General features: G+C 50.7%; 1 protein-coding gene across 4 annotated transcripts in view; it reads left to right on the forward strand.

Moving 5' to 3' along the window:
* SEPTIN5 (septin 5) overlaps positions 1 to 19,073 on the forward strand; it is a 42,693-nt gene that overhangs the window by 8,021 nt on the left and 15,599 nt on the right. Inside the window, exon 3 of one of the 4 annotated variants that reach the window (XM_048322662.1) lies at positions 12,661 to 12,724. The exons of 2 other annotated variants lie outside the window; for them this stretch is intronic. In XM_048322662.1, coding sequence (XP_048178619.1) covers positions 12,710 to 12,724 — 15 coding nt within the window. In that variant the 5' untranslated portion in view covers positions 12,661 to 12,709. Of the gene's footprint in view, positions 1 to 12,660; positions 12,725 to 15,843; positions 15,859 to 19,073 lie in introns of those variants that run through there. One more of the 4 variants, XM_048322664.1, reaches the window with a different exon arrangement.

The following is a 19,073-nucleotide window of genomic DNA, read 5'->3' on the forward strand; positions in this document are numbered from 1 at the left end:
TCTTTAGATCCTGCAATCTTACATCCACTTTTATTTTAAAATAAATTACATACTACATTAATTATATATTCAGGTGAAATGTGAGTCACAAAGGCATCTGCCTGCCCTATGCACAGTCCCCTTGGCTGTGCGTGCTGTTTGGTATAAAGCTCTCCTGATTCTCTGCAAGTGATATGAAGTCCTGGAAATGCGGGTAGGCAGTACTGGAAATGCTTATCTGGACCAATAGTAATTTCCCTCTGCCCAAGACCTGCTGTCAAAAATGTCAGGGAGATTTATGGCTTTTAAGATCCTATAGATTCTCAGAGGTTCCTGCTGCTTAGGGATTCTGGTGCCAGCTGGGATCAGACAGTAATGGAAGAAGCATCAGAGCCTTCAGGAGCTGATATTTGCCGTTTTGTAGGCAGTAGGCTGAATCAAGGCAGCAGGAGTTAATACAAGAGATGGAGCTGGTCTGCAGCAAAGCCTCGCTGTGATTGCACAGGGCCAAGATGAGCAGGAATGTGTCATTGGGGCAGTGAGAGATGCTGTCAGGGATGATCTCTTGGCCCCCAGCAGTTGTTCTTGCAGTCCCGACTCTCAGAGATGGTTTCTGTGATGCAGCTGGAGCAGTGCACTGAAGCTGTAGCAAGCAGAAGAGAAACTGCTCGTGTCTTGTCCCGAGGTTTATACCTGTGCGGGTCAGCTGCTTTAAGGAGCTCCCCTCCCCTTGAAAGGAGCCCTTGGCAGAGCGTGTATTTATGAGGGAAGTGGGTATTGGGGAAGACAGTCATTTAGCAGAATTGGTGCTGTTATGGAGCAGTTAATCCAGGCACATGCTTGGGAAACACTCCAGGTTCACTGAGCAGCTGGACCCTCTGGATCAGCTCTAGTCTGCCAACAGCCCTGGGGCTCAGACTTCAGAGGCTCAGAGCAGGCCCACGGAGGTCAGCCAGTTAGAGGCTTGTTTGCTCTGTACGCCACATGCACCTGCTTGGGACCCTGATGACCATCACATGCAGGAGCATGTCCTCTTGTCACCTGGATAAGCCTCATCTGCCCTGCCCCACCATGCTTGGCTCACACCAGGTTCACAGCATTGGACCTCACAGAAATTGGAGTAAACCAGAAGTAACTGGATGGAGCCCAGCGTTCCTGTCCCTCAGTTCCAGCTCTGTTCAGCCTGCCAGTCCCCGAATGGAGAGGCTGCCTGCCATCTCGGAGCTGTGGGATGGCATTATCTGCTGCAGCTCTCATTAATGTCAGTGAAAGCCTTTCTGTTTGAGGTGGTAGGGCTGGTCCTCAGCAGCTGCTCAGACGTTCCAGCCAGTGCCAGGCGTTTTGCTGCCTCGTTTGAATGCCCAGTGTCATTCAAACAACTCCCTGCTCCTGCCGTGGTCACACTGTCATGGGCAGGTGTCAGACAATAGCAGAATTGTTCTCTTTGTAAACAAGTGATGGTGTTAACTGGAGCTGCCCCTCATGTGGCAGCAGTGCAGTGTGTGCGTGGGGTTGCTAATGAGGGATATCATGGGGCTTGTTAGTCTGAAAGCATGATGAGCCATCTTCTGGTTCTTTGTGAAGTGTGTGGATGCTTCTTCCTGTGCGCTGTTCCTGTGCTGCATCTTGCACTTGGGTATGTTTGGTACTGAAGTGTGTCCCTGAGAGGTAGAGCTCACAGCACATACTGGGCATTTTGGAGGTCTCAGATCCCATTTATCATGACATTAATGACAGTGGATGTCCAGGAAGTACCTGGATGAGACCGCTGCTCTCGTTTCCTCAGACACCCTGTGTATGCTTGAGGGCTGAGCTTATTTGTGGCTCCAGTGAATCCATGTGTATTGGGTACCTAGAGCTTGTCCCTTAGTTGATTAGGGATTTTCCTTCATGACAAATAACTATTTTTCTTTATTATTTTTCAAAAAATAAAATAACTAAGGCATCCACCCACCTCTTGGCTGGCATCCTGCAGTAATAGGCCAGCATGTGTTTTCTTCAGAAGAGGAAGCAGGTCTTGCTTTGTCTTTGCAAGGCAGGGGTTTATAAATGAGACTGAAAAGCCTGCAAGGGGCAGTGGGATGAGAACCCACACAGAGAATAAATCTGAGAATATAAATCCCAGAAAATACATCCCAAGAGATCGCTCTTTGGCCTGGCAAGTCAGAGCCCAGGCTGGGAGCCCAAGAGAACCCCTCCTCATTTTGCATGTGACATTGGTTCCAGGCTTTGCTTGAAGATAGTTATCTTTGGATTCTTAAAACATATAAAGGTTTGATTTCACGCTGTGCTGCAAGTCCCAAGAGCTGTTAGTGGGTATCTAATCTGATTTTGCACCCAGTTCACATTAAAGGGGTGCGAGTGACAAATTACTCTTGGCCTGTTGTGGCTGTCACTTGAGCTGACATTGCATGAGGATGCTGGCTCTCCACTAACCCTTTGACTGAGTGGAGCATTCCCCACCCTGCCTTGCTGCTCTGCCTTACCTATGTGACTGTTTCCATTTCCTTTGGTTGCCTCATAGGAAAACACGGTCTAGCAAATGCAATTTTTTCCACTCCATTGCTTCCAAGTTCTTTCTAACATTGTGTGTTGCTGCCCCTTGTGTGTCCAACAGCTACAGAATTTACAGTCAAATGACTTTCTGTCTTCTCTAATATCTTTTTAATCTGGTTTCATTCTGACTTCTAGAAATCCACTGTAATCATCCCAAAGGTGACATCTTCATGAACTCTGCTATTCCAGTGTCTATGTTAGCATCTCTCATCTTACATCTCATGTACTTTACCATTTTTGCTATTTTCAGATGAGCCCAGAAAGAAATTCATGAAATTGGCAATACCACAGAAAAATTCTCAGGAGGGAGGATTCCACAATTATCTGTTCCTTACAATCAGGACTGTATTAGTGAGTTGCTGATAACAGTTTTGCTACAGGGCAAGTAGAGCATATATTGATGACTCTGACTGGATAAACTTTACAGTGGAAATCAAGACTGAAATAGCAGCGAAGACCAGTGTCACAGTGATATTATCTGCAAAGAACAGATGTTATGGAGAACCCCGTTTATTAAATGATTGGGCTGTGGTCCTGATGCAAGGACAGTAGTTATTCAGCTCGGGGCACTAACCTTTTGTGATTTCTTTTTTCCTCAGTTGTTCAGGGAAGACATTGTTATCTTAAGGTGGAAAGGGTTTTAGGAGGAGTAGAGCATGCGCTTTTGAATGTGTGTCTTTTAATAACCCTCTGCAAGATGTGGGGCTTTAGTCTCTGTCTCCTGCAGTCCAGTTGGATGCTAAGGTTTGTTCCTAAGGCTGTAATTTTTGATGAGGAGAGAGGCAAAATGGCAGTCTTGAATTCAGTAGAAAGTACCATCCCTGAGACCTTATCAGGACAAGACTCATATTCCACATCTGTCCTGGTCAAATTGGGTTGCCTGGTCTTGCTGTAGTATTTTATACTGAATTATCAGTGGTGAGATTTGCCAAAATTGTAGAGTTGGGTTGTAAACCCAGTGCCTTTTTTTTTTTGGAAGATCATAGCATCAGCTCTGATCTTCTTGCTCCTAGTATGAAGCTCAATGGGGCCTTGTGACATGGTGGCAGGGTTATTGAGTCTTTGCATGGCAATGGTGTCTGTGGAGCCTCTCCTGTGCCACAGCCTTGCAGTTTCCTACTGTGCCAGCCCAGAACTGTGGGCTGTTCCTACCACAAATTAAGTGATCCTGCTTGCAGTGCCTCTGAAATTGTCAGCACACTCTAGATTAACCAAGGAGCTGACACATTCCTCTGGTCTGGGTTGGTGGTGTAGAGATGAAAGGCAATAGGCTGAAACATGAGCTTTTCCACAAAGGCCATTGTACAATGTAGTTATTTAAAAGGAAAATTTTTTAGGCAATTTGCAATAATAAGAACCAAGGGCCAGCCTTCTTTTAATACAGATGAAAGTGCCCAACTCCTTTGAAACTAAGAGGAGCTAGATACCTCCTGTATTTTTATAAATTTGGCTCTGGTGAGCAGCCTTGTCACTGCTCTCCCCCCACCATCCCTCTGTGATCTAAGCTGCTGTGTAGCAAGAGCTTTCACCATCTCCCATGAGGAGGCTGCTGCTGCCTCGGCATTTACACACCTGGTGCCAGGCTTACAGTTGCCTTTCATGTGCTGTGGTCCATGGATTAGGTCCAGGAAAGGGGTTGGTGAAGGAAAATAACTGAAAATACTGCAAGAGGTATGTTCCAGGCTGCTCTGAATGGCCCTTTCATCTTTGCCTCAAAAAAATCAGAGTCGAAGCTCTGTGAAAGGATCATGGCTGTGCTCAGGAGTGACAGAGCCATCTAACATTTTGGTTTCTGTATTGGAACTGAAACTTTTACAATGCTGCTTCTATTTTAGGGATCTGTTCAGCAGAGATGCTCCATTGTGGATTAATGCTCTTAACCTCATCCCACCTTCATTTGAAAATTGTCATCTTTATTTTCCTTTGGACTTCTCCTTAAAGCCCTCCTGTGTCTCCCTGGCAGGAGCTGGCTAGTGGATAGTCACTGTTTATGGCAGTGGCTGTGCTGCTTTCTGACTGCTCTGTGTGCCTGGCAGTTGTCTCGTGTGCTGAGCACGAGCCCTCTGCAGCTGAGATCGCCTCTGTGCTCTGGCTAGGCACCCTGACATAGGGATGTGCTCTCTGGGAGCATGGGGCTGACTGCAGTCTGCTCTCTGGGTGACAAATCCAGGGCTGAGGAGCTAGGCAGTGCTTGCCCTGAGGCCTTGTGCTCCCATGTGCCTGACTCTGCTTCACCCAGACTTGTCGCAGCATGGAAAACTCACACAGGCTTTGCTCTTGCAGATCTTTTCTTATCTTTTGCAGTGTTGATCTCTTTTGCAGGGGACAGAGAACATGGCTTGGAGGTCTCCAGGGTGTCTGGATGCAGGGTGAAGAGCATGACCCTTCTTCAGGGCTCTCCAGCACTGTATCCTTAAGGGCTCAGCAGACATCACTGGCCCAGCCAGGGCAGGTGTGGGTGTTTGCAGTGAAGTTCTCTCTACTTAAAGGTGGCAGAACTGAAGCCCAGGATATAACAGCTCTGTCTAGAGGCATTTCTGTCTGGAGGCCATGATTTTTAGGGATACACAGCATACTTTGATGAAGGAGTGGCTCTGCTCCCCTGTGAGTCAATCACACCACAACTAAAGCTTCCCAGAGGCACTTGAGCCTCAGGATTCCCCTTAGCCCAAATGTTCAACTTCAGACCTGTTCCTTCCATGTAGTGGTTGGTGTTTCTCAGGGCAGTGGGTGTGAAGCACGCCCTGCTCCCCTCATTGCTGTTGGAGCTCTCCCATTGGGAACTCGCAGGCACTGCTGTGTAGGAGGTCTGTGGCTCCTCATCTCCCCAACAAGGCAGCCTGTCTGTTGGGCAGTTGCTTCCCCACCAGGTTCTCATTGTGTTGATGACTTCTGCTGGATCTTACTGAGTTACAGGTGTGAAGCCAAAACTGGCAGAAAGAACCTGGTGGGAATGCAGCCAGGTGGGAACAGCCTTCTGCTTCCTCTGCTGAAACCTGTTTGTCCTGCAGTGTATTTATTCCTAGTCTATGCTGAAGAGGAGCTACATGCACAGCCCAGGTCCATGCCTGGTGCCAGGGGTTGAGAGAGGTTCCTTTCTCTGGTGCCCACTGCTTCTAGAAGGGCTGAAGCCCACAAGAAAGAAAGGTCATTGCAGTTTTGACTGGTTGTTGTCCAGGGCTGGCCTCTAGAAAGAGGCTGAGGAGTAAAGTGCCCTCTGGGCGATGCAGTCATGCTGTACTTCTCCTGCTGTTCAGCCCCAAGGTTGTTGTGTGAGCCAAAAAAACTATCACAGGATTGGCAGCACACACAATCCAGTCTTCCACCTGCTTGAAGGAAGTCTAAAATTATGCAGCATGTGATCCATAGCTGCACTCGAGCATGCTCTGCCCCTTGTTCCTCTATCCACTGCATTTGCAGTAGCTCATATCACCCTGTGGGGTCGTGCCCAGCATTGCTTTGTCCAGTGGCTGCTGTGTCACCAGTGAGGCCAAGGCCTTGTGCAGGGGCTGCAGCTGGGTTGGATTCCAAGCAGCGCATGGTTCACAGCAGCTGGATTTGCTGACAAAATGGCCCCATCCAATGGCAGCCATTGCAATGAGACTGGGAATTTTGGAAGAGACCCACAAAACCTGGGTGCCTTCCTGTGTTGAGCAAAGTCTGGGGTGAGGGGAAAAACCCATGACTGTGTAGGAGTGTGTGTGTATGACAGTGATGTGTGGTGGCCGTTACTGCCTGAGGCACTGCTGGGTACTGCGGTCGGGTTAGAGCTTCCAAGAATGAGACACTGATTCATCTGTGGTCAATGTGTTTTTAAAAGAATGCCACTAAACTGTCAGCCTGGTTTCTCCTGGCCAAGTGTGACCACTACAAGGCTCTTTTCCTTAGGATTGCCCTGTGCTGGCGACTTCAATTTTCATTTTCCTTTCTCAGTCTGGTTCCTCAGGCATTTGTGCTGTCTGATCCAGGTGAGAGAATCCTGCTGCCACCTTGGCCAGTGTGGCCACTTGTACAGTGGAGAATGGTGCTGTGCTGGAGAAACCACAGGGTTGTGGTGCTGTGTTGCCAGTACAAACCATTTCCAACACTGTGTGTGTGGGGGGAGATAGAGTTGGGCTGCTGCAGTTGGAGGTCAGCAGTTGGAGCTGGCACAAGGCAGAGCAGTGAGGCTGAGCTCATCTGACAACACCAAGCTGTGATTTCTCCCCATTGCTCTGCTTGGGTTTGGATTTGGGGAGTTGGGGGTTGAGTGTAGTCCTGTGCAGCTTGTGCCATACCCTGCTGTTAACTCAAAGCAGTTTCTGCCAGGTTTGTTCTTGCAGGGGAAGGAGGGAGGGTGGAGGGCTCGGATGGCAGTTGACTGGGAGGCAGAGATAAATGAAGTGTTGAGCTCTTAATGGGGCACATGCTCCATTGGTTTGGGTTTCCCTCCCCACCCATCCCAGTCTTTTTAATCTGTGGCACAATTTTGGGAGCAGTTTGAGAACGGAAGTGATTTCAGACTGGAGATGACCTCATCCGTCTCCAGCTCTGAGGTGGAGCAGTGTTTGGAGGCCCAGCCAGAGCTTATGATGCTCTTTGAATGATGCAGGCGAGGGGCTGAGACTCCAGGAGAGCCCTGTGCCTCCTGCCCAGTGGGCTGCTCTGGGCATGGCCAGGGGTGCAGCTGTACAAGGGGGTGGGAAGTGAGTGATGGATGTGGGGGTTTTTATCTTTCCGTTCTCATCTTTCTACATGCTAGAGTGGGGGGAAGTAGGAGGGAGAAGCAGAGTCTGAAAAACACAGCTGGACGTGTCACATATCTGAGCAGTTAGTGTTTCTGATGAAAAGTCCAGCCCTGTCCTGAAGGGTGCTGAGCTGTGCCCAGCTGGAAAACATGCTAAGTGTGATCATATGCTGTGTGGAAAGGTGCTGAAGGTATGTGTATGCATGGAAGAGTCCCCGCTGGGTTCCTTGAATCTGAGGGCTTTGTGGATCAGTAGAAAAGGGAATCAGAGCCCTCCGGGAGGCTTTGCTTTTTAGGAGCCAAGATGTCAGTGAGAAATCTGGGAGATCTGAGGATCTGGAGCATGGGGTGGGAGCCAGCTGGGGTGTCAGCTGCAGGTCCAGATAGTGATGAGGGACTCATGAGACCACAGATACTGCTTGCAGAAGCTACCAGATAATTCTGCTTCCTGACATGGCAAAGGGCCCTTCCTCCTGCCTTGATGTCTGCTATTTTGAGATGGCCAAGATTTTCTGTTGCACAGCTGGAGCCTGGAGTCTTTGGACTCTGCTGGTGTCCAGCAAGCCCAGCTCTATTCTGGATGCTGGAGCTGGTCTGCTAGGTGCAGCCCTGAACTTCAGTAAATATCCATATTTTTCAGCAAAGACAACTTCCAAGTGCTGTCTCACAAGCTGTGTGGGAGTGTCCAGCCACTGCCCCTTAAGCTTATTTGTCTTCTGGCTCCAGCTCAAGCTGAAGAGATGCTGGGCTGTGGTAGGCTACGGCTGGGAAAATAAAAGCAGTCTTTTCTCATGTCTCTGTGGCTGTGTGGCTGCAGAAACTCCCTGTAGCTGGGTAGGCAGTATTGGAGGGGGATAAATTAACTGGAAGAATTTGCTTTTCTTTTGGCCTTGTCCCAGGTGGCATCAAGACTCTTGGAGATAAATTCTCCTCCCACCACTGCTAAATAAGGAGAGTTTAACCATTCGTGGGATCTAGCAAGAGACTTTCTTCAGCCCTCCTGCCCCTCTTCCCTGTTGCACTGGGAGCAGGGACTGAAAATGAATCCTGTTGTGACCATGTCACAGTGAGGACAAGAGTTTGCAGTCCCACTTTCCTCCTTCCTGGCTCAGAATTGTCTCCATGCCTGTACGTGATGAAACAATCTCAAAGTGCATGGACAAACAAGGATTTTGTGTTAAAAATGTCCCTCTTTTCCCCTCTGCTCAGCATTGCACAGCTGTGCCCATGACACTGAAGCGCAATGACAGGTGACTGGTGGTGGCTGGGTGACAGAGGAGCTCTGCCATGTCTTTGAGAAGGAGTTTGGGTCAGTGGAGCTCCAAGAGAGGTTTGTGCTGCTGTCAGTGGTGACTGCCTGGCAGGGCTCAGGACCTTGGCAGTCCCTGCATCTGCAGCCTCTGTGTGTGAGCCCCAGCAGCATCCCAGAAAGGGACCATTATCCCCAAGCCTTGCCTGTTGCTGAAGTCAGGAGGGAGCAATAAAGATGTGTCCCGGCAGCAGCCTGGAGCGGGCTCGCGTGTTGGGAACAAATGAGGCTTTGTACCAGGCGCTGCCTCTGGTGGGAGGTTTGTCAGCTCTGGAGCTGGGATGGTAACGCAGGGCTCTGTGCCCAGCCCTGCTGTGCTGCTCAGGCCCTCCCCCGAATCAGGGCAGGGTCATTGGTTCTTCCTTCACTGGGCGAGGTCTTGGCAGCAGATGCTGCTTGCCTGAGCAGAGCTTTGCCGGTGGGCTCGGAACTGCAGGAGGCAGGACTCCCCTGGTCTCTCAGGTTCAGCAGCCCTGTGCTCTGTGGCTCAAGCTGTGTGTGCTCTCTGCAATGTACTAAGTCCCCGGGAGCAGCCTCAGGGTGACTGGGACAGGGCTGTAATGGACCAGGATGGCAATGTCACTCTGTCTGGAGCTTTGAGGAGAAATGTCTCCTGGGAAGATTTCAGTGGAGCAGGGCGGAGTGGGACAGCTTGACAATATGTGATAGCAAAGCAAAGGCAAATTGGAGAAGCAAGGGAAGCTCCTGTGCTCGGGCTGTTACACCAGATACACGAGCTACAGGAGGATACACTTTAGAGAAAGCTCTTTTCCAGCTATTGAGAATGGACCTGAGGTCTGGCTGCTCTCCCACCTCTGGCTGCAGCTTCAGTGCCATGTTGATGTGGGGCTGAGCCATGGTGGAGCCTGCCAAGTGATCTAGAGTTGCCTTTTCCAGGGGGGTGCAGTTGGAGGTGAGATAATCAAAAACACAGTGGGGCAGAGAGGCTGGTGATGGGATTGGGGCAGTGGGACAAGATCATGTTGGGAAGGATCCCTCCATGAAGCTGTGTAGCATGCTTTAGGATTTTGGGTTTGTGGCAGTTTTGTCCAGCTGGTTGCTGCTACTGCAGTATCACAGGGTGCTATTGTTGCTGTGTTTTGTTCATGCTATGTCCTGGTATTCCCTCCATTCTCACCCAAGAGCACTGTTCTCCAGGAACACTCAGTTCTGCTGTCTCCAGTCCAGACTTGGAAGATTTTATTGTTAAGGAAAGGAGAACTTAGTACATGTTCTGCTGCTCTCTGCTGTCGTCATGAGTCCACCACAGGCACCAGCTCTTCCAAATGGAAGCAATCTCTGAAGGGAATTGCAGGGCCCATGGGCAGGCTGAGAGGAGCATAATGTCTCTTCTGACTCTGAAAAAATGGGTACTCAGGAAGCAGCAAACACAGGAAAAGGGTAGTTGCTGAACACAAACTGCCAAGAATTAAGCAATCTGTTTTATAGTATGAAACCTCCTGTTGAGCAAGAAGACTATTTGCCCTCACAAAGCAGGTGTGACTGGTAAAACAAGGTGGCAAAGTCGTCCCAAAGTTCAGCTGCCAGACAGGACCAATACTTCTGTAGCCCTCTGCACACAGGGTGTCCCCAGTTTTTTTCCCTTTTTTCCTCCTACTGTTTTTGGAAGCTGCCTAGACTCTCCCATGGTACCTGCTGCCATTTTCATCTCCACTCCCTGTGCTTTTGTGCTGCACAGGCACCACTAGTGTATTTTGCAGCTGGGTACATGGTTGGTCCAAGCAGCGTGTACATAAAAATGAATGCATGGAAAAGGTGTCTGGGTAAATATTTCTTTGCACAATGTGATTTCTGCAGGACCCTGATATAGAAAAAAAGAGGGCCTGGTAGCTGTTAATTTAGGATTCCTGGCTTAAAGCCAAAAGGAATCTGCCACTGATGAGAGGGCAGGCCAAGAGATGAGGGAACAGCTTTATCAGTCCCTCCTCTGCTGTGGTGCCATGCAGAGCAGTAATTCGGTGTAGTTGTGCTTGGGAGCAGGTCCTCTGTGCCTTCAGGGAAGTGGCCTGGAGGTGGATATATGATGGAGCTCAGTCACAAAATCAAAGGGGGAGGGCTGCAGTGCCTCTCAGGCCTTCATTTTGCAGAAGGGAGGTATAAGGTCACTGAGGAGGGTGAATTCAGCCTCTGTCCCAACTGGCTGGCTGTTCACTCCCTGTGTGCTCAGGAGAGCAGACCCTCTCTGGAGTCCTTTGCTGGGTAGCTGCTCCTGTGAGCCAGCACATAAATGGAAACAGATGGCTCCATCTCAGCGGTTAGTAGGAATCTCTCAGTGCTGCAAAACTGCTAATGAAGTTTGGGGCTGGGCTGAAGCAGACAAGGCTGCTGTGCTGGTGGGGTGTGCTGGCTCTCAGCTCTGTGTTGGGGTGCCTGTTACTGCCCCTCTGTAAAAGAGCACCAAGATTGCTGAGCCGACCCCCCAGCCTGGCAAACTGTCCTGCAGCAGCCTCAGCCAGGGTGTTCATCTGGGTACTGCACTGGGACCTGTCAGTGTCCATCAGTCTTGGTAAACGATCTGTGTGGTTGGTCATCCTTACTGTGGGTTCCAGACCTTGCAATTCACACCTGTATTACAGAAGAGCATGGGGAGCCCTAGTATCTGACACAATCCCTGCTGAGACTCTGAGCCAGATACTTCTTCATGCAAGGTCCTTTGCTCTGTTTCACTACAACTAGTAGTTGACCAACTAGTCTTATTTTTGCCATACTGGTCACCATCTCCCTGATAAGGAGAAGCAACACTCAGCAGTTACTGACTATTACTCTTCATCTTGGAAGAAACTTTGTTTAAATTCCCTTTGACAGCACAGTTTGATTTAGATGTTCTGTGACTTGAAGTTTTCTCCCATCATCACATAAAATGTGAATCTCCAGTCACACTGCAGGGCAGAGGGAAGTGGTGAGTTGTGCAGCAAAGGTGTAACCAGGCTTGGTGTTTGCTGGAGCAAGTAGGTGATGGAGAAGGGGAGAGAAAGGTGTTGGAAAGCATTTCTTGATTCCATTTTTGATTATTCTGACAGCTCCCCCTGAGGCACGGCCTCAGTGTCTGCAATGGCAGGGTACAAGGAGCTGATGTGAATGCTGGATGGCTGCACAACCGCAGGCAAGTGGGGAACAATCCTGGTCCCCAGCTGCCTTGCTGCCCTTACCTTTTCTTCTTCATTCATGTGGCAAACTGCCAGGCTCTGTATCTGCCTGGGCAGTCCCACAGCTGTGTCGGTGGCACACAACACAGCTGTGCTGGGGACCTCCTCGGGCAGCTGGGGCTGCGATGCCCGTTGGGAACACCGCGCCTGCTGCCGCTGTGATCCGGCGCGGGCACCGGTGCGTGCCAGGCCCTGGGAAGCCTGGCCAGGCCCCAAATGGTGCAAGAGGTGCTGACTGCTCAACGGCTGCAGTGTCTCAGCCTTGTGGCCTGCGAGCCTGGCACAGCTGGGTAACACTCCATCCAGCTCTTGGTGGGCAGCCAGCAGTGGGCTGGCATGGATCATAGGGGAGCGAGTCAGCTGCAAGCTCCTGGGATCTTCTGAAAGGCATTTCAAAGCCCCTTGCATGGAGCAGGCAGCAGTTTGGGTTTTGCAGCCAGGTGCAGGCAGTGATGCGGAGCTTCTGGAAGTCTCGATGGTTTGTGATGGAGAGCTGTGAGGTCTCTGCTCTGCATGGATTCAGGACATTGCCCATGGAGAACACAGGATGTCACAGGGTACAAGAAGACAGAATTGACAGATTGTCTCTGAAAACTTCAGTCTGTACATCTCCTCTGAGGGAAAAACTGTGGGAAAGTTGTGGATCCCAGCAGGATAAGTCCTCTCTGTCAGGTGGAGCTGATGTGTCTGTGCATCTCTGCAGTCCTGGGGATGCTTGTGCAACCATCAGGGCTTCAGTATCAGTACTCCTTCCCAGAAAGCCACTTCTTAGTGGCAGGGGAGGACAGACAATCTTGTACGCTCAGTGAGGATCTCTTTGGATACTTCATCTGGGCACACAATCCTCCCCTCCTCTGGGAGCTCTGAGAGACAGCTCTGTGTTAAATTACCCCAATTTCATCATTGCTCCATCTCTTTCTCAGGTTTCCTGCAGGAGGGTGTTATGATCTTTTTCTGAGAGCATCTCACACCATGGCTGAGAATCAGGTACGCTTCTTTAGGCCCTGCCCAAAAGGAGTGTTTGGCACAATTGCTCATAAATTGGAGGTGTGCTGTAACCTCAGTCCAGCTGATTGCTTATTCCTGGTGATTAGCTAATTGCTTCCAATGGCCAACAACATCACGCCTGGGGAAAAGGGGCAGGGTGCAGGTACGGGAGGGAAGCCTGTGTTTGCCAGGCTGAAAAGGACAAATGCTACTGCAATGAAGCACTCAAATCATCATGCAGTTCATTCTGCTGTTCATATTGAACCAAGAACAACATCCTGGGGAGGAAGGGAGCAGAATTTTCCTCTGACTAATGCTGCTGGATTGTGCAGGGCTGTGGGGGAACTGCCAGCCAGAGAAACCATCAGGAGGGGAAAGGAAATGGAAACGGAATCTAATTATCCATCTGCAAAGACAGATGCTAGTCCCGACACAGGGCCCAGCCCTGGGCAGACTGATGTGGGCAGTGACGTTTGCCCAGACTGTTTTTATGGCGGGGCTGGGAAATGGGCTCCTGGGGGTCCCCTCTGGGATAGCAGATGGTCCAGCACACATCACAGCGAGCCAGGGGAGACTGGAAGGCACACAGCTGCTTTCACCAGGAACACTGGCCCATGCTAGGCTCCGAGGGATGGCACTTCGCAGCCAGGTATGGCTGTGGTGTGTGGAGATGGAGGTGGAGCACAGGCAGAGCTGTGCTGGTGCAAAGGGAGGAGGGTGAGTGCCTGGCTCCCTCTCAGCAGGCTCATCTCGGTCAAGTGGGCTGGGGCTGCAAGCCCAGGGGTGAGGGAGGGAAGGAAGGTGAAAGTCCCTGTGTGCCTCTGCCATGTCAACATGCACAAGGACTCTGCTTCATGTTACTGAGTGTGCTGGGGCAGCTGACAGCAGGGAAGGGAGGGTGTGTGGCTGGAGCCTTGGCCTCTGAGTGCTTGATGGGAGACCTGCAGGAGACCCACTAGGAAGGAGAAGGTACCTCTACCTCCTTGCTCTGCAGAGCTTTTCGGGGTTATTGCTCACAGTCTGAGGCTGGCTTTTCTCTCCTTGGGTGCCTCCCAGAACTGAAGGTTGCTTTAGAGAGCTGCCTTTCCCCCCTTAATTAATGGAATTTAAAATTATTTGGTGAGCTGAGTGGGCTTATTCTCCTCTCTCGTGGGCATCAGCTACTCCTAAAGTTATGTTAATTGTAGCTGGAAGATAGAGGTTGGGAGTTCACCCAAGACAGTTGGCTTTTGTTCTCCCAATTCGGTTTTCAGGAGCCTGCTGGGAGGACAGCAGGGTTAAGAAAGATCTCCTTGCAGACCTGGGAGTATCCATGAGATGGGTGAACTGGGAATGAATCAGGAGAATTTCTGCTTGAGTGGAGCATCTTTTTTGTCCACTGCCTTGCTCTCCATGGTCTCTGCTGAGTGTGCTGTTTGCAGGTGTGGTGCCCCAGCCTGGACTGTCTTCCCCTGTGATGCCGTTGGATTAGCTCCTGCTGGGCCAGGCGTGGGTGTCTGACAATGCTCAGAGGCCGTGATGTCCTCTCCGGTTCAGGATTCAGCCTCTTTGGTAGACAGGCCTGATCCTGCATCCCTTACTCACGTGAGCAGTCGTCTCTATTTCAAAGGGACTACTCGGTGAGTAAGGATCGCAGGATTGGGACCACTACCTGTAACTTAAACTGCACCTTCTGTAGGATCCTGTCCCCAACCTTTTCCTATTCATGTATGTTAACATGCATCAAGAGCTTCCAAAACTGATGTTCTTGTCATTTGGATGGAGAACCTGGGAGCTGGAAGAAGCAGTGCCTTTCCATTTCAGAGGATAAATCACCAATATTTTCCATCCTCTTCCACCAAACCGCTGTCAGCCCAGCCAGCTTCTGTGCCCCAGAGCAATGTGTACCTGTTTGTCTCCCAAACGTTGTTCTTGGCTTCCCAGGACTGGCAGGGCTCTGCTCTGCCTCTCTCTGGTTTTCCCAGCTGTACCTTTGAGATGAGAGGCCGAGCATCTATTTAAGCCTGATTTGTGCTGCAGAGCTGGAGGATGAATCAGAGGGAGAGATGAGCAGCAGTAGTGCTGAGACTGCCGCAGACCTTGCTGCACCACCTGGTTTCTCCTTCTGTCTTAACAGGCTAAATTTGGAAACCTCTGTCCTGTGCTAAGGAATGTGTTCGCAACCGGAGGAAGCAGCGAGGGCGGCTCGTTTGGCCGGCGCGTTGATTTCTGTGCGGCCCTGGCCGGGGAAGCCGCCTGGGCGCTCCCCGCTCGGACACGGCCCTTGCGCGGGCCGGCTTCTCCCTCGCGCGGAACGCGCCGGAACCGCACGGCGGCTGCTCCCGCGGAGGGGAGCGGGCAGCGACCGAGGGGCTGCGGGAAGAGATCCGGGCAGCGACCGAGGGGCTGCTGGAAGACGTCCAGCCAGCTCCACGTCTGCCCAGTTTGTTATATCGTGCAAATTACCCTAAATGAGGAGCTGGGTGTGAGAAGTGCTGTGAACTCGCTCCAGAGCAAATCACGAGTTTAAACAAGCAAGAGGCAAATTACGGTCGTCGCTCCTTTTTAAGAGCTGGAAGTGGAGGCATGGCATGAGTCACACAGTGCTTCTTGGGAAGCACGAGGCACTTCAAGTGGAAGCAGGGAGCCTAAATAAACCTTTGAAATGGAATTTGATAGATTTCTGGAGGGATTATGTGACAAAGCAGCAGTGATCCTTGAGCGGAAATTAAAGTTTGACCTGTGGGATAGGTAAAAGAAAATATGATATCTGGCTGCTGTGCAGATTGTGTTTGTGGCACTGAACATACAAGGGATTAATCCTGTGCATTGGGATTTCTGCATTTCTCGTCTGGTATCTTGCTTTTTCCTGAGCATCACAGGATGAAGCCTGGCTAAAGCATTGGGGCTCTGATGCTCCCAGAAGCCGCTTACATGAAGCCTTGCTCACAAGTTCGAGGTTAAATTATTCATCAGAGTTTAGATCAGCAAGGCTTTTTCCCTTGGATCAGGTCAGCAGGAGCCTCACGGTGAGTGTGCAGCTCTGCTGGTGATGGAGCAGCGGAGTTCAGACCTTGCAATACCTGTGAGATTCATCTGTCTGAAGTCAGCACTGATGTTCCTTATAGTGGGAGAGGAGGCAGCAGGAGAAGAAGGTGGTAACTGAGCCCTGGAGGTTCCCAGCCATGCACCTGCATGGAGGATATCTGCTGTTCCTCAGCTTCCATTGCCCTGGTCCAAGCTGGGAATGGGTTTTGCTGCCTGCTGCTGCTCCTGTTCAGCTTGAGCAAAGAGCTTCTCTGGAACTGCCCTTCCCTTCGTCCTAGAAAACAGCCAGGAAGAAAATTTCCCTTCTGTGGGGAATTCTGAAAGTAGCTTAGTTTGCTTCAGAGGAAAAGGCATAAATGCTGTTATTACATGACTGTGCTGACCCTGCCAAGCCACGGATATGCAGTTTCACCACTCTTCCATGCAGGCCAGGCTGGCTGGGTGCATCCCTTGTGGGACCCTGTTGCCTGGCTCTGTGCTGCTCAAGAGTGTCTGTCTGGATCAGGATGAAGATTTTTCCTTCCATGACATGCTCCTGGTTGTTCACCAAGGATGGAGCCTGAGCACTGCAGTCCTTAGGCCATAGCATCTCTGCCAGAAAACAGCTCCCCTGCAGGTGGGGGACTTCTCTGCTGGTCCGTGATGTGGGAAGGACTTGGTGCACCCCAAGCCTGTGTTGCCCTGGGTGACTGTTTGACAGGTTGGGGCTGGGCAGAGCTCTGCTCTGACACTCAGAAACCTGGATCCTGCAGCCAGTTTGACCCCCGAGCCGCTGTTGCGGGTGCCTGCCTGGAGAGGAGCTTAGAGGTGCCAGTGGAAGAAAACACTTTGGATTTGCTCTAGATCTTGGAAGTGCCAAGATCTTCCCTGCTGAGCTCTGCTGCGCACTGCACATGAGATGTCCTGTGTGCTGCTTTTCTTCTTTTAAGGACGGTGTACATCCGATTTCTGTTTGGAGGAGCAGGCCAGGATTTACACTGGGCATTTCTAGGAGCTGTGTGGACAGAGGAGTGTGATCAGAAAGGACAGGGGCAAAACGAGATTGGCTTGGCTGTCTTTGGGAAGTTCGGACACAGACCAGCCTGAGCCAGCAGCTCTGGGTGTGTCACGTGGCACATCTGAAGGACACAAATGAGTCTGTCATTTATGGTTTGGTGACTCTGAGGATGAAAGATGAGCATCTCTAGGAGGGACAGGAGAGGCTGAGTCTGGGACCAGTCGACAATCCTTTAGTATTTTGGAAGCCATAGCATTGGCCACTCAGCCTTAAGATGATCTCTGTAGCCAAGATACACTCTTTTTTTCTTCTCCTAATCTGCTCTCTGAGTTGTCAGGCTTAGTCTTCTGACTGGAATTCCTCCCTGGCTGCCCATCCTGAGGGAATGTGTGATGTGTGAGAGCTCAAGGCACTCAGGAGACAGTAGTTCCTTGTTCCTCTCTGCACTGTCAGCACAGCTCCTGGGGCCACGAACAACACTGTGGTTTTGTCGCAACCAAATCATTGTTGACTTCATCCGTGATCCCAGCTCAAAAGAATGTTCTGATTTGGTGCAGTGGGCTCATGGGGACACAGCATGTCTCCATGTGTCCTCAGAAGATGCTTGTGGTTGGTGGTCGTGTGGCCTGTGGCCCTCAGACAAGGGTTTTCCAAGCCATGAGAATTCATGGGAGTTGGAGAGGGTTTGCTTGCAACTATTGTGGTTTATGGTGTAGAAGGGCTGGTGAAACCTCCTTTTATCTTAAGAAGGTTTGGATGCACCTTGGGCGTGCCACAAGCCATTGCTTTTGCTGCCCAGTGCAGGCAGTGTGGTGCAGTCACTGCTCCTCAGTCGTGTGCAAGTTGCGGCCCCTGGTGGGAGAGTCCCCCAGTCCTGGAAAGCAAGGATTAGGTGAATCTAAGAGGAAGAAGAGGTGTCATGAGTATGGCCTGACCTACCACTGAGCTGGCTGACCAATGTAGGGCTGTCAGCTCCCTGGGGAATGGAGCAATGCTCCAGAGTGAGGAGCAGAGCTGCCAAACAGAGACGTGCTCTGAGCAGTGGCAATTCCTGCCACACCTGGATCTCAGTCCAGGCCTTCTGCTTGACTGCTACACACAGGAACAACTGGGAACAAAACTCACTGGGTGTAATTAAGGATGCTGCTGGTGGAGCAGGGTGGTTTGGAGAACGGTTTCATGCATGTGGTATGACAGCTGTTGTATGGCGGGAGTTTTCCTGCTCTGGGAGTGTTTCCCAGTTCTGCATTTATTTTCATCAGCCTTTAGGACCTCGTGCCTGCAACTTCTGACATTACCTATCAGCTTGTAGGATGGCAGCATAGGTAAAACATGGGGGTTTTTTCCCCTCTTCTCACCTTTCCACACTCACAGCTGCTCCCAGACTTCAGGCCACTGGACCTTATAGTGACTCAGTACCTTATAACAGAACCTGGTGTCAGTCAGACTTGGAGTACTTGGGTTGTGGCCCAAGGTGACCAGGGCAGGCCCTGCTGGTCTGGCACCCTGTGGAGCCACTGCTGGAGCCCTGCAGATCCTGGAGAAGCAGGAGGAACTCTGACTGAGAGCGAGGCAGGAGTATGGCTGTAGCCTGAGTCCTTCCCATTGGTGAGCAGAAAGCTGCTCAGGAACCTGTGGGGCAAGGGACAGGTTCCTCCAGCACCACCAGTGCTGTCATCTCCTGTCACTTCATTATACATGCTGTGGTATTAACCCCCCAGTTTCTGGAATGGTGTGATTATATGAAATTAGCAGCTTTTGTCTGTTTTATATAAATTCCTGTTCAGTTTCTGTGGCTGCACAAAAGAGCTAGAAGGCATATTTCATAGAAAGGCTCGGAACCCAGGCTTGAGATTTGAACGACTTTTTTGGTGTGAAGGGCTGTTGCTGGGCTGGGTTTGTCTGCTTAATGAACACACAGATACTTCCTTATTCTGAAACATCTTCAGAGCTTGAATGGTTGCTGTAAGATCCAGAATGCATCTGCTGCTATTCCAATTGGATTCAGAGATGAGGCTGCAGTAGAGCCTGGACTAGACAACAGATCAGCTTGCGCCACGTGGAGATAGATCCACGTCAACCAGCACTAGGACCTGGGGGTTATATTTAAACCCTGCTTTTGGGGGGCTTTGCGGACCCTTGAGACCTTCACCCACCCAGCCAGAAGCAGCACATTTTTGCTGAGAGCAGGTTTCCTCCAGCAAACCTTTGTCTCGGCTGCGTCAGGCAGGATATATAAGAAATCCTTCAGCTGAATAGGCCCATCTGTGACGCGGAGTCAGACTTATGGCAGGGACAGCATCCGGTACGTGCACAGCCTCTCCG

The sequence above is a fragment of the Corvus hawaiiensis genome, chromosome 18, assembly GCF_020740725.1.
Source record: "Corvus hawaiiensis isolate bCorHaw1 chromosome 18, bCorHaw1.pri.cur, whole genome shotgun sequence".
Classification (NCBI taxonomy): Eukaryota; Metazoa; Chordata; class Aves; order Passeriformes; family Corvidae; genus Corvus; species Corvus hawaiiensis.